The 16,419-nt window shown below is 36.4% G+C and overlaps 1 protein-coding gene across 3 annotated transcripts in view; it reads right to left on the bottom strand.

Annotated features, from left to right (window-relative positions):
* Positions 1-16,419, bottom strand: part of PHF14 (PHD finger protein 14) — a 152,587-nt gene that overhangs the window by 27,756 nt on the left and 108,412 nt on the right. The window contains exons 18-19 of one of the 3 annotated variants that reach the window (XM_052696939.1): positions 6,582-6,695; positions 4,862-4,944 (exon numbers count right to left, since the gene is read on the bottom strand). The exons of 1 other annotated variant lie outside the window; for it this stretch is intronic. In XM_052696939.1, the coding sequence (XP_052552899.1) occupies positions 4,873-4,944; positions 6,582-6,695 (186 nt within the window). In that variant the 3' untranslated portion in view covers positions 4,862-4,872. The remainder of the gene's footprint in view (positions 1-4,861; positions 4,945-6,581; positions 6,696-16,419) is intronic. One more of the 3 variants, XM_052696938.1, reaches the window with a different exon arrangement.

Below are 16,419 nucleotides of genomic sequence, written 5' to 3'. Positions count from 1 at the left end.
CTCAGATTAATAGCAGAGCTTGTAAAGTTAATCTTCTTGTATAATGCAAATGATGCCAAGTCATGTATTAAATACCTTCCTGAGTAACAGATGATATAGGACTAAATGTACTTTAAAGAAGGGCAGAGACTGTGAAAAGGTTAAATAAAGAAAAATGTCTTGGATTTGTGGAAATTTTAAACAGATCTAATTAATTTTTTTACATTAATGATGTTCTTCCAAGAGAAAGCCTCATTCCATAAGGCCATTTAGAGCTTGAATATACATAAATAAATTTTAACTTCAAAAGCAGAACGGCATGACAATATTTTCCATCCATCTTACAACCTTTATGTTTCGTTATTAAGAAGATTACATAAAACAGTCATGTGAAGAGACTAGGCAGAAAATATGAATTCTTAACTTCAGAGCATGCTTACTCTATTTCCCAGTTTATTTTACAAAGGAATCACATCAGTAGCCAAAGGTATTATGCACTCTTCTCTGCTCATTATTAATTCACTTTTAACACAGTTGGACTCTAAGGCTTTTTAGGCATACGGCTTAGCACTTTTGCTATGAAATATTAATGGAAATTACAGTAATCATAATAATTACTTGTAGAAGCATAAAAGGTAAAGTCAAACAAATCTCCTGAGTGCCAAATGATCTGAATAGGTGACCGAATTCTGTTAAATAAATGAGTTTGACGGTAGGAATTCATATGACATGAGGAACACAGGCCAAATAACCAAATTTCAGTCAAGTAACAAAATTTCAATCTTCTTTAGAATGCTCCTGAATTAAGCCCACAAAATATTCTAAAATTAAAGATTCTAAAATTAACTTGTCTTCCATTCATTCAATTTCGGTAACTATTTTTTTTTTTTCTCATTTAAGAGTGTGCCGGGAAAAGCAACATATTTATAGCAACAACAATCTGCCACAGTTCTGTCAAATGAATTCAAACTTGCAGCTACACAGAACAGAGGGAAAGTACTGTTAAGCCCTTGAAATTTAGTAAGGAATGAACAGGTGGGTTGTTTTTTTTTTATTTTTTAATTTTTTTTTTTTTTTTTTTTTACAAGCACGACAGATTTATATCTATGTATAAAGACATGCGAATATATGTTTTCTCTAATAAGACTGCAAATCTTTATCCTGATTCTAGCCAACGTTTATTGTAGGCAATGACTGAGATTTTTCTCAAAGGAAAAGTGGAAGTCGGAAATTCAGTTATTTAACAGCTTTCTAATAACATTAAATGGAGAAAATACCACATGAGCATTATTACATGCTATGCCACGGAATTATCTTTTATTCTATTCTTTCAAAGCATGTCACATCATACTTTCCTTATAAAGCAAACACCTCAGAGTAAGAAAGCTGCAAAAAAAATGGACTGGAAGCTCTGCTAATGAAGTTTATGATTTCTTTTTCTTTCTTTCTCTCTTTCTTTCTTTCCTCTCTTCCTCTCTCTCTTCCTTCCTCCCTTCCTCCCTTCCTTACTAAGATGTCTTAAGTATAGGACTTACATATAGGATCTTTTCCTACAAAACAAAACCATGATGCAGCTATGCATTACTAATGGAAGAAAAACCTGTGCTCTCTTCAGATATTAGGGCAAGAATTAATGCGTAATAGCTCAGAAGCAGATTAATCTTTCTTTAGTTCAGAATCCTACAGTTTTTCTGTACAACTTCTGTACTTTTAGAAACACAGATACATGGGCTGTTCACATTCATGTGCTACAATGAGGTCATTGATATTTTACCTAAAATGCTCCATGCATACACACTTTCAGGGGGAAGAGAGGGGCCATGCAGAAAAGGAATTGGTTGGTTATTATCTATTTTACCGAGCAGAGCTAAATGTCATAGAAAGAGTGGCACAGCATTTTATCTGTATCTGCACTGCTCCAGCAATGCAGCCATCCAGAAAGACCAGCTCTGTTAGCCTCAAGGTTTACGCTATTAAAACATGATTAATTGACTTGCCACCAGAACAGCAAAGAAATTAATACACATAACTCATGCATTTCTGTTTTACTTCTAGTTAAATAAGAGAATACACCTCTCCTGAGACTCAGGTTTAAGGGAACTGTCAAAACTTGTCTCTTCTTACATAACCAGTACTTGACGTTGTCTCTCTCAGCAGACTCAAGTGCTGCTTATGGTAAATGGTATCAAAATGCAGACCACCAATCTTGCTCAAGTACTTTAACAATAAACTTTTTCTTCACTTTATCCAACGTGCATCTATAAAGTAATATATTTACTAAATACACTGTGACTGCCAACTGCCAGATGAACAGTACAAGTGACTCCAGAAGACAGACCAAGAAGACATGTCCAATCTATGGCCTGCAAGCCTCACAGTGTGGCCCATCCCCTGGTGGCAGCTCTTCCTTATTGAGTGGCCAGGTGCGCACCCATCACTCACAGCAACCAAACAACAGTGTGCTATTGAGACTGCCTGGGCTGAAACCAGGCCATGGGGAAGGCGCAGTGCAGTGCTAAGTCAAGTCAAGGCAAGTAGTTGTATGTATTTTGATACATTGGCTAAACATAGTCCTGTGAACAGTACAGAATATGAAGCCTGGCTTTCAGATTTGGTACAGGAATTTAAAATATGTTTCAAGAATGCAAAAATATATATATATATATTTATTAACTTACGTTTGTAATTCCATTTTCAGTGGACATAAATACATTAACTGTGAATTTTCAAATGGAATGTAAAGAGTTGCAAACAGATATCCAACTCAGAAATTTGCTCATGTCTCTTTATCAGACTTTTATAAGCTCTCTGTTAATGGAGAAAAAAATATCCATTACTTCACAGTTGCATGTTATTCATGCCATCATCTCCTTTGGCAGTACGCACATCTGTGAGCAACCATTGTCAAGGATGAAGCACAGGAAGAGTAAAGTTTCATAAAAAAGCTCTGATGAGCACCTTAAGGACTCACTAAAAATTGCAACCACTGCCACCAAACCAGCCTGACGCATTTATTTCAGAAACAAATGAGCTGAAATATCCCGTTAGTTTTATGGTTTTGCTGCTCTTTCTATGGTGCATTATAAGGGCTGCTCTGAAAGTAATTCCTGTTATGACTTCAGAGGTGGATGGCGGTGGTATAGCAGTAGAGGTTGAATCTTCCTGCCAATATTCCATTATATTTTGTTGCCATGGCAGCAGAGGGGCAGTCTGTCAGAATGGCACCTGACATGGAAGTGTGTAAGAAGCAAAGGCATGTCACTGATTCAATGATGAAAACGTACAGCTAACGGGCGTGACTATGTTGAAAAACACTGTTTTGTAACTGAGAACTTGCTCTATCAAGTTACTGTGCTCATTCTATCTGTTGTAGTCTCCAAGGAAGTAAATAACAGGATACTTTTGGAGCTACCCATGTGGCCCATGACAATTTTTCTTCACTCACTGAAGCTCAGGAAAACTTACACTCATTGTGTAAGACTAAGGAAATGTAACTTCTCAGTCTTTATAATTACAGTATTATTCAAGCAAGCGCATTTGTACTTTCAAAGCATTTTAAAAGCTCTGAAACTTGATTAATCAACATGTTCAGAGATTTTTCTTTCATTAGCTAATAGCAAAGAATGTGTGGTATCAGGATACAATAATGCATTGAGTCAGGGAATACTAACAATAGGGAGGTGCTAAATTTTGAAATCGTTGTAGGGACAAAATATTTACATAATTTAAGATTTTAACATAATTTTAAAGACTATGTAAATTAGCATAACATTTTACTAAAAGTTATTTCACATTTTCCCAGTAAACTGCAAAGAAGGTCTAATTAGGTGACAAATTCAGGTGGTAAATGTTTGTTCCTTTTCACATGCACTGAGCTTTGCTTTCATTTTCAATGTTACATGCTACTTATTAAAAATGACAATAAACAGCATTAACTCACCAAGCACACAGGTAACTTCTTTCTTACAATATGGATACCAATTCATTCAAGAATTCAAATCTGTACAAATTATTTTTTCACAAGGGATTGCACAGTTTTTGAAAACATGGGCTAAAGTATATAACCCTAACTTCAAACACAGATTGGTTATTTTACAGTCCCAAGTATTTTGGAATCTGAAGTACAGATATTTTCCTGAATCCTTCACAGGCACAAAAATTTCACAGATATGAAAGCTGAACTCTCAACATTACTAATGCAGCAAGTTTTGCCATATGCTACATTGTTGGCCACTGTCCATGTGTCACACAGTTACATCTGATTTCAGAGCATGAAAGGAGGATGGTAAGAAGGGGGTAGTACCAGGAGCAAATCCCCTGCTGCCCTCTGGCAGCCACAGAGAAAGAGAACTCAGCACTCAGCCATCATCTTAACTGGCAGAACATCTGGACAGGCAAAAAGCCTCATGTAAGTGATCAAATGACATCACACAAAGATATTGAGTGTTTGAGTCAGACAGGACTATCTAAGAGGAAAATGAATTATAAGCAGAAAAAAACATGGGTTATATAAACAACAATAGCAATTCATGGGATTTTCCTGACTTTCTCCTACTATAAATTGTTCTCAAATTTACAAATCTGATACACTTCTTTAACACTAACTTCCATCTATTTCTTTGCTCATCTATTCCATTCTCCTGCAATCCTTAGTCTGGATAGCCTTTCCCCCTTTGCACTTCTTTCCTGTTTCTCCATACATGACTGCATTTTATCATTTCATTAACAACCATGACCTTTTCCCCAGCACTATCTTTTGAGTCAAATTCAGATGAGAATGCATTATTACAGAAATAGTGCATCAGTTAACAGCTATAGTTAATTCTGAATATTAATTAATTAATGTGTAATTCACAAACATTTGCTTACTGTGCTGACTTACCCACATGTAACTTAGATGGGTTGTTTCACAGTGAGTTCTGAATTTGGGAATTCAGCATACTGGTTCTCCCCTCTCAAGGTTTCCTGCAAATCCAACCACAAAACTCTTTCTGACTCACCTCATTCCGTTTTGATATAAACTGCATTAATTATGTTTTGAGAAGTCTCATTCTGTTATTAAACATGTATAATACTTCATGGCCCCATGTTCAGCAGAACAGCTTCACCATAAACTGAGATATTTACTAACATTCAAAAGTTGTATTTCCATCTTTCACTTCTTTCACATTTCCTCAATTCTATTATCCCCCACAGCATAGCTGTACCCTTAATGGGCAAAAATTGTATAGACATCTCTGCTTTTACTAAACATGCTGCATCCTTCTTTCTGCATTACTTTTCTTTTATCTTTCTTTCTAAATATCACTTCTGCTCTGCTTCTGAATTCCTCCAGAGAAGAAACAGATAAATTGGAAAAGCTGAGACTTAGGAGCCAGAATCCATGACCCTCTGTAGTCTAAGATCCCTTTGCTACTCAAGAAAATAGACACAAATATTACTAAAAGTTTACATTACTTTTTCCACTGGACTGTTTAGATGTGATCACCTGAGTACAAAGTAACTATAGTCTGAAAACACAAGATACTTTTAAGAATTAATTCTCCCAGCCCTGCACTGAGGACTTGCCTCTTCTTCAGACAAAGTGAGAAGATCATCAGAGGAAAGGAGAAATCTGTGAAGGTATTTGATAATTATCTATAGGCTGCACAGGAGAAATAGTGAATGGCGCTGTAACGGATGTAGTTCCTCCTGCTAATATTTCATATTCTCTTTTAAAGGGAAAATTGTAGAGAAAGAAAATCTGAGGAAAAAAAAGTCTTAATATTACCTTGCGTGTGGCATATACTTAACAACAATAACTGAACTGCTTGAGGAAGCCAAGATTAGGAGTATTAAGGTTACTCCAAACAAAAGACTTATCTCATTAAATATAATAACCTTTCCCTGGAAGGATGAATCTCATAATAAAATTAAGTTTTAAGTCTGAATTCAGCAGACAACCGTCTCTCCAGAAATCACGTACTGAGACAAGCATGCACTCTGGGGTCTGACGAAGTCAGACACGGGCTACGTTACGGAACTACCTTACAAGTCAGCACCTTTTCTTATAACAACAGGGAGTTGGCCTTATGCCCACACTACATCATTATCATCTAGCATCATTTTTCTGGAACACAAAGATCACAATGAAAGGCACAATATTATGACCAAGGGCCTTTCCTTTGCACAACCCAACAGTTAGCCAAATTTAGGTTTAAGGAAGGATGACAAATGCTTTACATCTACTTAGATAACTATATACACCTGCTGCTACTGTTTCTTTAGTCTTATAAAGCTTCATGTGCTCAAATCTAACAGATTTCCTGATACTATCATGGGTGTGTGAAAGATAGGAATAATGAAAAAAAAAAATATTTTCCTAATCACTGATAATAAGAAACAGTATTAAAATGCACTAGTTGGAGGCCACTTGACTTACATAACAAAGGTCTGGAAATTTACGCTTGTCTTGCATGTCAGTGGTACGGGAGCATAAAATTGAGCTTCAGCTTTAAAAAAGTCTCTGCTACAAGTAAAGCAACCCTAGGCATGAAAAACAGAGGCAAACGTGTATACCCCAACAGTTAACCTTGGAACAGAATAGACACAGAAGGTCCTACCTCTTCTGGATGTTTCTGTGCCACCGATATCAGCTCTTCAGAGCTACTTCTTGAGGTAGAGGGTACCACATTACCTGGGGCCTCTGAGACCACCTCATTTGACGGCTCGGAGTCCTGAGGGCAACAGAGACAAATAGACCCCTCAGCAGCGTGTTGGTGTGGTACCCCAAAAGGGAGAGACTTCTCAGAGGAAGCGTGCTCTAAGCACAGAGAAACAAAGAATACTTGAAGTCTAAAACCTTGTTTTAATCTGGGCCAACACCTTTATCCCAGAGACAAAAATATCTGCCGTTTACTTTCATAAAATGCTAATACTTTCTTCACAAGAGCATTTTAAGGCTTAGCAAATAGCTATTTAGTGTTTTAGAACCATCAAGTCCTGAATAAGTGTGCTTGTTTAGCCCATACCTACCCCTGCATTTCATCCCTTTATTTATGATGGAGGTTTCTGCAAAACATCTGGGACTATGTTAAAACGACCCAACACAAATAGATTTTATCAACTGCTTTAAACTGATATAGCACATAAAAATATTAAAGCTAGAAAAGGTAGCAGTTGATTGTCAGTGTTAACACTATCATCAAATAAATAAAATAAAAACAAATAGGTAGTTTATATTGTATTTTCTAAATTACCTTTACTGTGAATTTATGATGCAATGCTACTAAAATAGATCAGTCAAAACAAAATCACTTTAATACCTCCACTGCTTCTCACAGTGGTGTTGATATCTGCATAGATTGAGATATTTTGCTACGGAGGAAAAATCCATTAATCGGTACTATCTCTACTGTGCTTGTAATGCTCATTATGGAATAAGATATTTTAGATGTCATCGCTTAGCAAGCAGAATATATGCTTTTGATGTACCACTTTCTCCCTATAGTCATTAATTGCAAGGAAATCAAGATTGCACTTTCAAAAACTACAAGCTGCAAAGCTCATTATTAAGTTTTTTGACATAACTTCTAAAATGTAAACTGAAACTTCATACTAATAATATTCAGCATTTGCAGTTTAGGCAAATGAATATGTTTGGACTGTTGGAAGAGGAAAAATGAATGCTGTAGTCCAACACTCATTACTGAAAACCAAAATGAGAATCAGAGGGCAGATGTAAAATACATAGATGAGGTTGCTGGAGACTATAAAGTGGGGAAAATCTCTTCGGCCTGAAGAGAGAGTTATGCAATATCTCTAATTGATATAACTTTTCAGGATAGTCTCTGTTTTTGTTTTTGTTTTTGTTTTTATTTTTATTTTTTTTAAAAAAAAAAAAGCTTCCAAGCTTAAATTTTTCAAATAAAACTATTTACAACTTTTTTGTTGCACTGTCTCTTTGTGACTCAAAATATTCTGCCACAATCTGTGGTCTATCACCTTAAGTTGAAAGCTGAATGCCAGGAGGACTTAAAAGGCAAAATCAGCTTTCAATGATGAATAAAGAATTCCATCAGTGTTAATAACAAAGTCTCACTGAACTGTTTTACAGGCATTAGCAAATGCAAAATGAGACATTTTGGTAGAGCCCCCATCCCAATTTTATGATAAGAACAGTAAAACATTATTTTGCTCAGTTTTCTCAATTACTCACAAGAATATCAACATACTGGCTTAATACGGTGAATTACAAGAAGAAACATCTCAAGCCCTCTGACAGTAAACATTTGATCTTTCCCTATCCATCACATGAAAGCTCACTGCTATCTTTGCCACATAAAACTTCTGCACTGTGTTCACACTTGCAGTTCCTGCTTTTGCCTTAGTAGATCTGGATTTGCACAGGCAAATGTCCCCACGCTCAGTGGCCCTCCTCATTTTGGTTCCTGGATAACAATGACAAGAAAATTATCTCTTCTTGCTGCTGGCCCAATTATCCATGAACTGATTCAGAGAACTGAACCATGCTATTTTGTTTACTCCATGAGGACTAGAAAGTTAAATCACTGCTATGTAATTTATCAGCTTGGTGTGTTTCCAAGAGCTCTCCTGTGCTGCTTACAAATACAAAAGTAACAACCACATGCTTGGAGAAAATGGCATACTTGTCCAAATTCTTCGGTTCAGTGATCTGTCTACTTGAATTCTGACTGTCTTTTGTGCCTAAGAAATGTTGTGGTATTATACCTGTGACCAGATACTGGTGGCAACACTTCTTTCTTAGTTATATTTTTTGAAAGTAATAAAAAAATGGGTTCCAAAACTCATCAGTGCAGCAGCAATTTGATAAGTGTATATTCCTATTTCATTCCTTTTTTCTCAGCAGGACCATCATGTCACAGATGCTCTCCCCTGATCAAGTCTCAATATCTTTTTCACCTAAGCCATGCCTCTCCTTAGTTGTTTAAAAGACATGCTGGCCAATGTAGTAGCCCATTTTTAAGATGATAGATAGAAATCAAATTTACTTTGTTCGACAAAAAGCAATCAGAGAAAATGCTTCTTGTCCTGTAACATCAGTTTTGCCATCTCTTTTGTCACTTCTTAGGAAAAATATTCAAAGCCTAAACATCTGTATGAAAGGCAATCTATGCTGTTATGAAGTACTTAAGCAACACAGGAAATACAGGTTTTGGAAATAACCATATTCAGTAAGTGAAGCATGATCCACTTATGTAAGGTACAATGACAAAAATGCCACAAAGTGTGAGAACTTTCATAAAGCTTTTTCTCATTGTGTTATGAGTACACAGCCAAATAAAAAATATTTCTACTAACCACTTCTAGTATTCTGACTTACACTTGGATAAATAAAACCACCTGAAATTAGCACTGTTTACTTTTGTAAAGGAAAGGACTATCATCTGTTTCACTGACCCCAAACAATTATTTTACTGTATAAAGGGGAAAAAGGTGCTTAAAAATAAAATAAATTTCTTGTCTTCTTCCTATTATTTATACCACAACATATAGATTGACTTTGCAAAAATGCTACCTCTTTCTTTTCTCAAGGTTTTGTATCTTGAAAAAGATGTCAATAGCACCTCTTGTTTATTTGTAAGCCTCAAATATAGCCAGGAATAATGTGACTGTTCAGAGATGTATAAACAGAGGAAGAACCACATGTGCAGACATTGCACTGTTTATGGAAGAAAGGCAAATCTGCTTGACCAATGCCTGCTTTCAGACAACCTAAATATTCATATAATTTAAGATACACCTTGGACCTTCAGCACTTCATTTTTTTTTTAAACTCAGGTCAGGAGAGATCAAAGGTAGGAGGAAAAATCAAAGGTTTATCCAACTCTAAAGAAATTTCCTCAAAGTACTCAGTTTTGTTTTTTTTTTTCCTTTTTCATCCTGTTTGGAGTGTATGCTATTTGCATCCAATGAAATGGAAGTAAACATCGTTATCTTAGTTTCTGTTCTATGCTGTGCAGAATCAGTAGTGATATAATACACTGAAAAATCAATAGTGCATACAGAACAGATGGGGATTTCATTTGTGAGCTACATAAAAGTGATAGATTTCAGAGGGTTATATTTACATTTTACGCTATGCTAATGTTGGGTTTTCTGTTTGTTTATTTTTCAAGTTCTAGTTTGAGGACTTTTTTTCTTTTTTTTTTCTTTAAAAGAACAGGTCTTAAATACACAATACATACATAAATACACACATGTATTGGACACTTATTTTCCATATATATACATACTTCTTTACAGACATGTACATTGCCAAGGCTATATTCATTACGAATATTATGGAAACGAAATATTGTATCTGTTTACCCATTTATGTAAGAGAAACAACAGATGTCAACTTGTATAAAACAGAAGCTCTATGCAGCCTCTGATTTTGAAGTAAATAAAGAACTGATGTATAAAAAAGCATTCCTAAAAGACTGCTAGAAAGCATGAGAAGCTGCATTTGAAATAAGATGACAGAAAAACAGCATTTTAAGATGGTATTTATACCAGCTGAGCATCAGCTAGTCTGCTGCTACTACTTTAAAACAAAACAAAAACAAAAAAGAATCCAAATGAACCAACTCACAAGCCCCCAAACCCTTTATAGATAATTTCAAGCTGTCAGGTTTGAATATATTATGTTAACTTTGCATCAGTTTTCATGTATCATCCTTTACCTTGGTCCAGTTGAAAATTACACAAGCCATAAATTAGCTTTAAACAAGCTTTGAATCAGCCTGGAACCAGTTTTCAAATTAAAGAGCCGTCAGTATATTACATGGTACTGTCATTTTATTACCCCAATCAATTTTGTGTGGCCTGAGGTTGAAAGAAAATGGATGCTGTCTTCATTTGCAAAGGGTTTATCTCTTACACCAGGCTCTGAGGACATGACTGCAGTAATGAATTGGAAGCTAAAGTTACTAACAAAGACTTTTAATAGTAGCAAAGTAGAAATATTTGCCCCTCTTTAGGCTTACAAAAGAAAAAAAGAAAAGAAAAAAAAAAAAAAGCTCTTTCCAAAACATGAAGCCAGCTTCTTAGGGCTGACGGACTATGGGAAGAAATGAGTCTATCTTTGCTCAAGTGCCACAGTGCTGTGAGGCTCAGAGAGCACCACATTCACTGAGACATGGGAAACGCCTGGCTTGGTCAGAGCAGGGCCCCTGAGAAGCCCAGGATGCGGGAGCTGCTCCCACCATTCCCTGCTCTCTCTTACTCACCATGTGTTCACTTTGAAGGTCTTTCTGATATCTTAGGTAGGATATGGTAAAATATAGTGAATGCAAGGGATATGTAATTCTCCACAGTTCATGGACAAAGCAAAGGCCCAGCAGGAACAGAGCTTATCTCAATCTCCTTACACACGCAAGATCAATCACTTTGTCATTGCCTGCATTCTACCCAGCAATGCTTAATGAGGTAAGAATAAGGGCTTCAAAACCCACGCTCTGTATCTGTAAAATTTCCTTTCCTCCTCCTATACTCCTTTTGACATTCTCCTTGTGCTGATTTTGTTTTGCATCTGACCATTTCCTCTCTTCATCTGCCCTCTCTAAAGACAAAATTACAGCTGCAGCCTTTACACAGGCTGCTAACACCTGGTGCACTCCCGTGCTTGCTCTCCACTGCTTCATCCCTCTCTTGAGAAGGGACGATGACTCCTTTGTCTGCACACCGATAACACAACAGGCTCTCAGCAGATGGCTGAGCAACTGCTTCACTTCAGGTAACAAACCTCAATTTGGATCTAGAACTGCTGTCCTCTTTAAAGGCAGAGACAAAAGAGAATTCTTTTCATAATTCTCAGTTTTCCAAACATAGGACCTTCATTACATATTTTAGCCTCATGCTATTTTTTATCAAAGTGTGCAATATAGAAGACTTGATAAAGTTACAAGATGTTCGTATAAATACCAATCTGCTTCAATTTACAATCCTTCTAACTTCCAATAAACTACAGCATTGACAAAAACAAGTTTGTATCTTCAAAATCTGCCTACATTTCCAGCTGTCAAAGGGTGACTTCCCTTCACAGCTGTTTAAAATAAAGATGTTACTATTTCTAGAATTTTATTAAAACTGAACAAATTATGACAGGAAACAGGGCCATATGTTTGCTCAGGATGCATTCTTCAAATGAAAAAAAAAAAACAACCCAGCAATCTACATATATTTAAAGGTAGAAACAGCACTCTCAAAATAATGTTTTTCATTTTTACTCTTCCAACTTTATCTTATGCAAATAGAAACAGCAAACAGCAGAATATCTTACCGCCTGAAAGTATCACCACTCACCTCCGGAACCTGAATTCACATTCCCTTTTTAATCAACACATTTTCCACATTTGCATTAAGTCAGTGTGGTAATCCTACCTCTCTGTGGAATGAATCCTTCCCTTTTAAAATCAAACTCTCCCACATTTTTATATTTCCCTTTAACTCTCCCATCAATCGAAAACTGTCTTTCAATGCCTGCTTTTTATGACCCTGAATGCTCTGAGCAGTCTTAAAGAAATCAGCTGTTAAAGTGCTATAATTTTTAAAAATACGTAAACACTAGGATTAACCACTGAAGTATAGGTTTGTGACACTAACCTCATATCTTGTACATAGCACAAAGGAGTATACCTTTCTTGTTACTGTCATTGTTTAAAGCCACTGATCACAGATATGCCGTGGCTCAAAACTGCTGACAAAAGTAACGATATAAGCATCTTTTTGCATGATCGATTTTAGAATTTCTTCAATAAAAGGAAAAAGCCAACATCTATCATTCCTGTGCTATATCCCCTATGGCTTATATAACATGGTAATTATCTGGTGTGACAGATTTTATATGAATACCTGTTTGCAGACTATTAATATACTGGTCAGACTGCTGTACAACACTGCTGTCATTACATATAAGAGTAACTCAGTACTTCGCCCTTTTTCTCAACACCACTTTCCTCCTAGTTATTGTTCTGTAATTTTTTCTCACCGTGATTCAGGATACTGCCCAACAAGTTATTAGGAACACAGCACTGTTAGCTGTACAGTAAGGTACAGCAGCAAATTTACTCCTACCCCTCGGGCCAAGCTGCTCACCCACGCGATTTCTGTGCCAAGCAGTTTGCTTTACACCACTCCATCAGTCAGAGGGAAAGCAGACATGAAGTTTGCTCACAATGCTTGCCTCACACTCTGCTCAAACCACAAGACTGAGCACTTGAGAAGATTTCTGCTCAAAAAACAGCTGCTTTATTTGAACAAAAATAGAATGTAGCTCAGAAAAGACTTTCTTTCAAGCACACAATCTTCAATACTATGCATCAGCATGCAGAGCGTGTCTGTCAGATGTCGGAACAAAGCTTTAAATTGTACCATCTAACTTAATTCTCAAGATAGGGTCAGCACATTCACAGGGCTTTTTTTTTCCTTTGAGATGTCCTTAAAGTAATATTTATTTAGCTTCTTAAATCTTCATCAGCACTGATTCTTGCATTTCAAATCCTTGAAGTCCAGATTTTCCCAACATAATGCAAAACAGAGCAATGTTAAAACGCGCAATTGCCAAAAGCATCACAGAATTGTCAAAGGCTAGTTATCAAATCAGAATCAGTTTTCATATCTCCCCACTTCCAGATTTTTTTCCCCAGTAATAAGAGGAAATAAAGAGACTGCATAGCACATCATTTTGCACTCTGAGTTTATAACATACATTTTATAGCTCCCTGAACTTTCCTCATATGGCATCCACTTATCTGCCTGTAGTTCAGTGCTTTGTAGCTGTTCTATCCTGCTCTGGGAGAAGGCTCTATGTGCCCTCTTCTTTACCACAGCCCAAGTTTTTAACTCGCTCTGCTCTCCCCTGAGAGGCTTTTTGTGTATTCCTCCATGTAGAGCTTTCACATTCCTAAGAATGTTTGTGTGCTCACATTTCCCCTTCTGTGCCAAGGGGTCCTTCTGCAGTCCCATTAATTTACCCCATTTTGCTTCTCTCTCTCTCTTTCTAGACCCCATCTCAAAAGGTATCATATTTTACTTGCTCTGATAAGGCAGAGAACAAAAATGTTTCTTCAAGGCTATGAAATATTTTAAGAAATGAATCCATCTATGTTTGAGCGTGTAAATAAAAATATTTATGTCCTCCTTTTAAGGAGGAGTAAAATGTGCAAAGTTAAAAAAAAAAGAAAAAAAATCCTAGATATCCTTTAATGAACTTCAACCAATTATGTTATGAATCTTATTTTGCAAGTGCCCCTGATTTATTCATCCATACTGGTCAGCAGAGTGCAGTAACTCAAGAATACTTTGAAGTAAGTTTAAGCTACTAATGGAAATACATACTCTTATTAATGCAAAGTAGCCAGCTGAAACATACGGATGTTTTGTTCTGTCAGACTGAGCTGCACTGACAATGGGCTGCTTACTTAAATGGGAAGGAGCAGCCCAGTTGACACAATTTCAGAGGTGACATTTATCAGCCATCTTTTGCTGAGCCTGCAGGAATTGAAAGGTCAAACCTACTGCTACTGCTTGAAGGCATCCTCAAAAAGGCCTGGAAATTCCTCATTCTTCTCTAATTAAGAACACCAAGAATGATATATGGAATGATGAGGCTAAATTAGCTCAAAATATAGATCTTACTCTCTATTTTTAGGGGGCTTATTTTCCTTTTTTTATCTTTTTAAAGCAAAAATCTTTTTTGTTTCTAATCTGTATTTAAAAACACACACCAAGACCTTCTTCAATATAATTCCTTAAATAACATTGAAGACTAAGTTGCTTTAGCTAAAAACATTATGCACACAGTGCTTACACAAACATGCAAATTATAAAATGCAATAACTGAACTGAATATATCTATGTATTAAATTTTAGACTTTCTACCTTGAGACTACTGATATGCAGTTCCACAAAATCTCTTATTAAAATGGGAATGGAATAGCTTTTGTAGTCAGTGAAACTAAAACACAAATACCTTTGATACAGCAAATGTAAGAGTGATTTTAATAGTCATTTCATGCCTAAATCACTCTCTTTTGATGTTGCTTCTTCACATCTCCACGTAATGTATATATGAAACATAGAAGTATTTATCCTTCTACTCCAAGGATAAACATCAGCCAGATCCCAAGCTTTATGTGAGAGAATAGAATGTTCTAAAATGCAAACATACTTCCTAAGTGCTGACAAGGCCCCTTCTGAATCAGCTAGGATTACACGGCTGGCATCAGCACAACCTGGAGAAGGTGGCACACACAGCCCAGATTAATACGAACAAGACTATGGAAAGCACGTGATGGAACAAATCAAATGTGCCAGACATGCATTACTGTGGGCAGTGGAGCATGGAAGAAATTCCTGACTAGAATTACAGAGCTGATGAATTCAAAACAAGGCTACGTTCCATGAAACAAATTTTGGGCTTCGTTATAGACCACTTTCAACAACCAACAAAATGCAACACAACTGTCAGAAATAATGAACAACAAGCCCTGACTGAATGAAAGAACAGAGCTTTCCCTATCCTCCTTTCCTAATCCTCCTTTCTCAGTAAGCAAGCAAGTTGAAGGCACAAACTGGCACTAGAATATTCAAACAATGCATTTTCAAACAACATTCTGAAGTTAATATATTTTGAAGTTAAAGTATTGATAAGCCTCATCAAAAGATCATAAAAGACTGAAGATTGAATTACACAAGCAAGTCCCAATACAACACACAGGGACAGCCAAAACAGCCAAGATATGCCAACACTGGCAGCTACTGTCATGCAGCAGGAACAGTCCTTGTGCTGAGGATCAGCCAAATGTGTTGTACGTGTTTCAGAATATCACTAGATTGGCCATACCGACTGCCTGCCCATCTCCAGTTTTAGTGTCCCTTGAAAAGAACCCAGTTTGCACGCTCTTGAGACTGCGCTGTAATGCAAACGAAAGTGTTGCAACTGGTGGCAACTGAGTGATTTGCTTCAAAAATGCATTCCTGATCTTAACCAAAAAGCAAACTAAGATACCTCTGATTAAGATCCTGAAATGAGCACACCAGCATGCAGAACCATTCTGGATTATCAAGTTTCCTTCCTTCTCCAGAGATTCACTGAACTGAAAGCTCTGTGGAATCTAAACCCTTTTTTTTTTTTTTTTTTTTTTCCCCTAAATAACAAAAATAGACAGACACATTAATACATTTAATACCTTACTTGTAGAATAGGCTTGATCGCTTCCCTAAATTCACTGGTCATTCATTCAACAATCACAGTGTGGACTCTAGCTGACTTTTCTCTTCTGCTTAAGAGAGCTCAAAACCATATTTATCTAGAGGTTACTTAACTCACTGTTCTTTAGTTGAGGCAGATTGCTTTGCATGGAAAAAAAGGATTCACTGGATAAAATGATAAAATGATTAATATCTGATATGTACCCTTATTTATTGCACAGG

The sequence above is a fragment of the Tympanuchus pallidicinctus genome, unplaced genomic scaffold, assembly GCF_026119805.1.
Source record: "Tympanuchus pallidicinctus isolate F22 unplaced genomic scaffold, pur_lepc_1.0 scaffold3, whole genome shotgun sequence".
NCBI classification, from domain to species: domain Eukaryota; kingdom Metazoa; phylum Chordata; class Aves; order Galliformes; family Phasianidae; genus Tympanuchus; species Tympanuchus pallidicinctus.
This window is presented reverse-complemented; position numbering and strand designations above follow the sequence as displayed.